We start from the raw sequence: 8,175 nt of genomic DNA, 5'->3' as shown, positions 1-8,175 counted from the left end.
CCCCCCCCCCCCCTCTTTTTTCTCTCTTTTTCCTGATTGATCAAATGGTTTTCATTTACATAAAGTTTTTGTTTGACTACCTGAATTAACTCTGTGTTTTCTTTTCATCTTATTCATCCAGTTGTTCTTTCCTTTCCTGGAAATTTCTTCATGAGCCCATATTTTCTCTATGTGCAAAGAATGAGTGAGTCTTTGGGTGGAATAATGATATATGGTAATGTGTGGCACATTGCTTTATGTACAGTTAAACATACGCCATGCCTTTGGTTGGTAAGAACTACCGCTGGACTGGTCAACCTGGATTGTCTTGTTGAAATTATGTTTGTCATTTTGATTTAAAGATACGGAGTAGAATGTGCTTTCATATGATCTAATGGCTATGTTGAAGTGAGGGCTATGGACTTTCTATTGTAACATGCATAAATGCGTTAGCATGTGCCCGTCACTGTTTTAGTATTAAACCCATTTATGTGTACCAAAAGAGTTAATCTATTTTCATTATTTGCATTAGAGTGAAACTTTTTTACCCTTAGGACTTACCGGTTTCCAATTTTGAAAATCCCGACTTTCAGTTATATTGATCTGTGGAAAGAACTTATATGTTGCTGTCCAAGTTGAGCTTTGACTTCTGTTATTGTAGGACACCTGGTGTGGCCTATCAATCAGTTTGCAATGCCAAACTCTGTATGTCTTCTTGATTCATATTGAATAAAAGCAGGAAATGGTTGAGTTTACTATGTATGAAATGTTCCTGGGCACTGATTTACTCTCATCTGCATAAAGAACTTACCTTAATATGGTGGTTTACTTTTTTTTGTCAGTCACATTGCCGCAGAATGTACTGCGAAAACTATGTGCTGGAACTGCAAGGAACCAGGGCATGTTGCAAGCGAATGCGGAAATGAGCCTATTTGCCATGTTTGTGGGAAAGTTGGACACCTGGCCCGTGAATGCTCAGGCTCTGGCCTACCACCATACGACCTAAGGCTTTGCAACAACTGCTACAAGCCAGGCCACATTGCTGTTGACTGCACCAATGAGAAGGCATGCAATAACTGTCGCAATACTGGTCATCTGGCCCGTGATTGCCCTAATGAGCCTGTCTGCAATGTTTGCAATGTTTCAGGTCATTTGGCTCGCCAATGCCCCAAGTCGGGTCCTGCATCAGAGATAGTTGGTGGACCCTTCCGTGACATTATCTGCCGCAACTGTAGCCAGTCAGGGCACATAAGCCGGGACTGTGTAGCAATAGTGATCTGCAACAACTGTGGTGGTAGAGGCCATCATGCTTTCGAATGCCCCTCAGGTCGGATGCTTGACCGTGGACTCCGGAGGTACTGACATGGGATTCAAGCAGTTAGTTTCTGGAATTTTTTTGCTAATGGTTTTCAAACCTTATTATTCTGATTTTAAGTTGATTGATTTTGAAGGAGAGGATTATATTTTAATTTTAATTTTCTCATTTTCTTCTACTATCAAAGCTCCACATGTTTTGATTTAGTTCTCTAGGGAATTCAATGTTCTACTGATAGTTGCAGGATTTAATTTTAGTATATGTACCAATAGGCTCATTAGGAATCTGCTGCTGGGTGAAACCTTAATAATATTTGTAGGGAATGTTATTGGACTTGGATTCTCTGCAGTGTGCCAGCATGTCCAGTAGATGCACGCACCCCAAGTGCTTACCAAATGTAGGATGCACACTGGGTGCACTAGCATGCTGGAGCCACGGGCCCACAACCTTAGGCACAGGGTTTGGTCGATCTTATAGAGGAAACTCTCATATGGCTCACCCTGAACTTATATTAAGAGCTCATCTGACCAACATAACTGATTTACATTTATATTTCACCTACCCTGCTTCATATCCCCCATCAGCAAATCCTATGCATCTCCTTCTCTCTCTCTCCCCCTCCCTCGTCCTCTCCATCCCCCGTCTCACTGCTGCCCTCTGCATCTCTCCCCTTCCCTGACTATCGGTGTCCTTGTCCAGGAGAATGGATGGGATAGGTGGAGGGTGGTGTGGTGTTGGAGAGATGGCTGAGATGCACTCGCTCCATCCAACTATCAGTAAGGTGTCGGCATGGGAAATTGCACTACACTAGTAACATGTAGATCGCCCTTATAACATTTTAAGATTTGATTTCTTAGCTTCTTATGTACAAATTGAAGTTCAATTGCGAGGGAAATAAAGGGATAAGAAGTGAAAATAAATGAAGATTAAAAAAAGATACAATAGTAACCACTACTTAATAAGATAATGTAACTAACTCTGAAGTATTTCAAATGTGGTTATTCAATTTCATAATCTTCCACCAAAAAAAAAATTGTTATTCAATTTCAATCAACTTTCGTTGATTTAAGAAGGAAATTAAAGATTCTATTTATAAAGTGAGCATCATATTTGATAAGGGAAAAAGAAAGTTGCTTAGTCGCGTGGCCCCTTTGCTCAGACAGCACAACTGTCTTACCCCTTGTGAAATCGTAAATCTCATCCCTATTAATGCGTGTCTGTGTACTCTCATTGCCCACCTCTCCATGTTGGTGTAGGGGTTACACAATCAGGCAACAATCTCTTATCCATAATAAGAGTTTAAAGTAAATCACACATCACACAATAGGATCATATGACAATTATATATTTTCTATTTTTTTTGGTAAAATTTCCCTTCAATTTACTTACACAATTAGGAATTTTTTTTTTTTTTTTTTTTTGGGAGGGGGTAAAATTCTATCTAGGACCCGTCATTATGTCATAGACATAGGGATGTAAAATGACTACTATGCCCTTCTTGGGACATGTGTCCTAAGTGTTCGGGTGTAGGGGTCGCTTTTGGATAGAAAACATTTTTTTTCTTTGCTCCAAAATAACAATACAAAGGGAAAATGCATGGCAGATTGTAATTTAAGTCTTTTCAATTCTAAAACCCCAATATTAGATTGGCTGTATATATAATCACTTGATGCTATATATGAGCATCCAACATTTCTTGCTATAAAGGTGAAGAGGAGTACTTCGGAAAGCAAATGAGACATGTGTTGGAGGCTCACATGTATAAATCCTACGAGCAGCGGATCCAATTCCAACGTTACTGTACTCCCATGTCATCATCGTCCACCTCAATAATTGTCTTTTTCCTCGATATATAGAAAGTATAAACGGAAAAATAAATCAACTAATGACACCGAAAACTCCGAATTCTACATCTGAACCGGAAAGACTCCTTACCCAAAAACCCAGAAAGACTGGAATGGGAACTCTCTCCCTCTCTCTGCTCTCTTCACAGGACAAGCAGTTCAAATGTAGTGAATAGAAAAGATTTTGAGATTTATTTTTAGGTTTTAGAGAAAGAGACACAGAGAGGAAGAACGAGGGATGTCGACGAGCTTTAGTCCTTCTCGAAGCCCTGGGACTGGGAGTGCGAGGTTTCAGTTTGGCGGAGCTTCGTCGAGGTTAAAATCTTCGTCTTCGAAGAAGCCGCCGGAGCCCCTTCGACGGGCAGTTGCCGATTGTTTGTCCCCTTCGTCTTCTCACCATGGGAACCTTTCCCTTGTTGCTTCTGAGGCTGCCAGAACGCTTCGGGTTCGTAATTCCGTCCCCCTCCTATGACGCTTTGTTCCTGTTTTTAATCTTTATTTTGCTTGGTTCGTTTCCTTTGATCTTTCCATTCGAGTTCGACCGATGTGTTTTGGTTTCAGAACATTGGTTTGACAGAGTACGTATCCATGGATGTGCTTCTTGTTATTTGATTTTAACTTTCAATTTATTTTGTTTCGGAATCAAGTGGAAGTCTATGTTTCAAATTGATTGGGCTGGCGTGGAATGTATTGCTCAAAATGGCATCTTTCGTTTTATACTGATGGATTCAGAAATGCAGTCACTTCTTTTTTATGAGAACTTTGGTGTTTAATCCCTAGAATTGAGCTTTTAATGCTACGTTGCGATTCACATTTCCAGGGCTCTCGTTAGAGGGCACTGGAAGCGGGTCTCTTGATTTTCCTACTCCGATTATTGATTTTATTTCGTATTTGTATCTGTAGCTGCTTCTATTATTTTCACCTTTCTACAAAAGAAGGGAAACTTAATCTCTGTTTACATGCATCTAAAATTGTTGGAGAAATCGATGATAATGACAGTTCTGAAATCACAGATTGTTGGAACTTCAAGTCATGTTACAACCTCGTTTCCTTAAGTCATAATTCGTCCCCACCAACTGTGTGCAAACAGGTTTTTGATGAATTGTCTCCTAGGATACAATGAAGCCCAACACTTGTTGATTATTCTGATTACACCTTGTACAAACGGAATGAAGAATACCATAACACAGGATTTTTTTTTTGGTGCAAAGTGTATTAGGATTGTCAACAACAACAATAGATTAGCCTTTTCCCAACTAAATGGGGGTTGCCTACATGGATCCACGAGAGGGACAATGAAAGGAAACAGAGAGAAAGAAAAGAAGGAAAAAAGAAGAGGAAATGAAAATGAAAGAAACAAAGCAACGCCATAAAGAACACCCCGCCTAAAATTGGTCAGCAACATGGATCTTTGACCTCCAAACAGCTCTGCTTGAGGTCATACTAAAATCAAGATCTAGCCTTTGCATGCCTTGTGTTACAATCTCGTCAGTGGTCATTTTAGGTCGGCCCCTACCTCTTTTAGCTCTTTCCATGTGCATCTGGTCACTCTTACTGGGGCATCCTTATGTCTCCGTTGAACATGGTTATACCACCTTAAGCGACGTTCTCGGAGCTTGTCTTGAATCGGGGCTACTCCTGAATCAGCTATAACCTAGTCATTCCTTACTCTCTCTCCTAGGTTTGCCGCACATCCATCTCAACATCCTTATCTATGCTACACTCAATTGATCTATGTTTCGCTTCTTGTCTGCCCAACATTATGCCCTATACATCATAGTCGGTTTTTCAACAATCATGTAGAATTTTCTTTTAAGCTTTAGAGGAATACGTCAATCACAAAACACTCCATAAGCCCCTCTCCAATTTATCCATCTTACTTTAATTCTATGAGAAACATCTTCTATATCACCTTGCTTATTTATAATTGACTCTAGATATTTAAAATAGTCACTTTGCAGTATCTCTCTCTCCTCAAGTTTCACCACATCGCTTTCCGTCCCTGTGTTACAAACCATATACTATATCTTTGTTCTTCTAATTTTAAGACCTTTTTAACTCCAAGGTATATCTCCATAATTCCAACTTGTGGTTAATCCCTGTTTCTTTCTCATCACCAAAACAATATCATCGGCCAAAAGCATACGCCACAGAGCATCACCTTGGATGTCTTGGTTAAATCATCCATGATAAGCGTAAACAGATGAGGGGCTTAAAGCTGAACCTTGGTGTAATCCAATTGTGATTGGGAACTCATTACCTTGACCTCCCACGGTCCTCACACTAGTTGCCACGCGTCCATGCCCTTATGCATGTCTTTTTAATTATATCCAAATATCTACTTGACACCCCTCTCTTCTCCAAAACAAGCCACATTAACTCTCTAGGGACTCTGTCGTAGGCTTTTTTTAGGTCGATGAAGACCATGTGGAAGTCCTTCATGTAGGTTCTTGAGCTCTCCATGAGTCTCCTTAGTCGGTGTATAGCTCTATTGTGGATCTACCTGGCATAAAACCTAATTGGTTCCCGGAGATATCAATTTCTCTTCTTTGGTCAGCTTCGATAATCTTTTCCCATAATTTCATAGTATAACTCAGGAGTTTTATACCTGTATAGTTATTGGTGGTAGTTGACACACGTCACAATTTCCCCAATTCAATAACATCATCTTCAAATTCAATAATGATCTCCCTGGTCTTTAATAACATATCCACCATAGACCACAAGATGAAATTATCACACTGCCCGTCATCTATGATTAAAATAGTAGATTTTTTTTTTTTTTTTTTGTAGGCAAACGAATTCTGGTCTTAAAAACATGGGTATCCATGGCCAGGTTCAGCTCTAATGCCAATTAATTTAATTCTGAAACTCTAGATTATGGATCTCAGATGCACACTGATGTGGGAGTGTTTCAATGGATTGGACTGAACCCTTTTGGTGGTCCATACATGGATGAACTGGGTGGTCTACTTTGGGTTTTGGTTCAATTGAATAATTAGGATAATCATGTTATCGTTTTGTTGGATAGGTTAAGTAGGACATCAGATTTATTTTTCAAGTTTCCTTATTTGAATTAGTTTCCTAGTTAGAGAGTTAACTGTCTTCATTTTTAGGGTCTTCTATTTCTTTTTATATATGGTATAATAATTAGGATAATCATGTTATGTCTCGGTCTTGGGCCTGACCGAAACCAGGTCCGAAACCGAGATCTCAGTCCTTGCTAAAAACAGAACTCTATCTAGCTATTAAGTATTCTAATTTAGCTGAAACACTTATTACTAATCCAGTATTCTAACTTTATCCCCACTTTATGGGCTTATAAATTAGGCCCATTACAATGAAATTAAAAATAAAAGGCTCAACCTATGATATAACTACCAAAAGGTCAATTTCAACCCATTGGACTACCACCGGCACCTCATGGGTCTCCCTAGTGCAAAGGCTTCCATACGGGCTTAATGTCTAACGCAGCTGCATTACTGCAGTTTGTTTTTATAGCATCCTGAGTGTACAGGTTGCTTTTTTCAGATATATCAATCCATTATTTCCCTTTAAAAAAAAAAAAAAAGGCTGGTCACTGTGTCTTGTGCTCACTATGTAGTTTGATCATAATTGTTATACTTTCTTTTGACCTATCTGCTGTCTATGTGCACTAGATTCACCAGATCATCTTTGTTGGATGTTACATCAAGCTATCTTTTTGGTGGCAGGACTATCTGGCAGCCCCTTCAACAACTGATCTGGCTTATTCTATGATTTTAGACCATGCACTTGCGGAGAGGGAGCGCAGGTACTCCTAACATTCTGTGGTAGTGATGTGCAATTTTGTAAATGAAATTGTAATTAATGCAAAAAAGTATTTTGTCCCATTTTTTAGCACATGCAGTTGTATTTTGACCTGTTTATATACTCCTGCTCCTCTTCCTTCTATCCTTATTTTGTTTTAATAGATTACAAGATATTATTTTTTATATAGCTGCTTGAGGGCCACAGATCATACATTGGTTCTATGTATTGTGTTCCTGATACGTGAAAGAGGATCTTAACAGTCCTTTTGTCGATGATTTACTGTTTGACCCTGATTTAGCAACCAAAACATGGTAATTTTATATATCTCTAAGCTTCAGATTAGAAAAAATAGTGAATAGATAGAATATATTGGTTCCAAGGCTAATTGCTGCCTATGCATCCACTCATCAGCTCTGTTGTGGTTCTGTTCGTGGCGATTATCCCTTCTTCTTGGATGCAATACTACAGGAAGAGTACAGGAAAATTAATCAATTCTATATTGTTACGGGATTAATGTTTGATGCTTCTAATAAAAAGTAATATTTATGAGTTTCTTTTGTAGCTGTTAACGGTCATTTTGGATTTACTAGAAGCCTTAGAAAAATCGAACTTATTGTCTGCAAGAAAATTAGCAAAAGCATCTAGCTATGTTTTAGGTTAACTCTCATAGCTTGGTATTTAGATGCTTATTGAGCATTTCATAGTCCACATGTCTTAGAAAGACTTTCCATTTTCAAGGAAAACGGGGTGTTGGTTGTTAATTGTTTTTCAATAAATCCACTGCTTGGAAAGAAAAGTTATTTACCTTGAACCCAATTGATTGAGGCTCTCTTGTTACCTGGCGTTAAACTCATTCTGAAATAAAGTTTACTCAACTAAACCTGCTCCTGACTAAATGTGGTCAGCTACATGAATTCTTTTATGCCATTTAACTCCTTTGTATTTTTTTATTTTTAAAATTTCATGTGATTTATTTCCCCATTGTTACTTGTTAAAATTTACTAGCATTCCTTTGGTTTTCATTCCCAAATCCAATTTGAAATCGCATGAGGGAGCATTCATGTACACTGTATTCACCCTAAGAAATGCATATTGTTGTGATCCTGTGCTCTGTCCAATTGCTAGAGTACAATGTAAAGTGTGTGCAAAGACTTGGATGCAACCCACATGGTTACCGTGAGGATTCTTTTATTCTAAGCATTGATCCATGGATCATATTGTTCAACCTTTTTTTTTTTTTTTTTT

The 8,175-nt window shown here is 38.6% G+C and overlaps 2 protein-coding genes across 4 annotated transcripts in view; both read left to right on the top strand.

Annotated features, from left to right (window-relative positions):
• The window catches only part of LOC122058181 (zinc finger protein GIS2-like), an 18,667-nt gene extending 17,195 nt beyond the window's left edge, over positions 1-1,472 (top strand). Inside the window, exon 4 of the mRNA XM_042620721.1 lies at positions 822-1,472. Coding sequence (XP_042476655.1) covers positions 822-1,341 — 520 coding nt within the window. The 3' untranslated portion in view covers positions 1,342-1,472. The remainder of the gene's footprint in view (positions 1-821) is intronic.
• Positions 1,473-3,173: 1,701 nt separating this feature from the next.
• LOC122057826 overlaps positions 3,174-8,175 on the top strand; it is a 48,118-nt gene continuing 43,116 nt past the window's right edge. For 2 of the 3 annotated variants that reach the window (XM_042620128.1, XM_042620129.1), the window contains exons 1-2: positions 3,175-3,583; positions 6,852-6,931. In XM_042620128.1, the coding sequence (XP_042476062.1) occupies positions 3,377-3,583; positions 6,852-6,931 (287 nt within the window). In that variant the 5' untranslated portion in view covers positions 3,175-3,376. Of the gene's footprint in view, positions 3,584-6,851; positions 6,932-8,175 lie in introns of all 3 variants that reach the window. The other variant, XM_042620130.1, reaches the window with a different exon arrangement.

The sequence above is a fragment of the Macadamia integrifolia genome, chromosome 12 (assembly GCF_013358625.1).
Source record: "Macadamia integrifolia cultivar HAES 741 chromosome 12, SCU_Mint_v3, whole genome shotgun sequence".
Classification (NCBI taxonomy): domain Eukaryota; kingdom Viridiplantae; phylum Streptophyta; class Magnoliopsida; order Proteales; family Proteaceae; genus Macadamia; species Macadamia integrifolia.
Note: the sequence above shows the minus strand (reverse complement) of the source record. Positions and strands in the feature narration are given on the sequence as shown.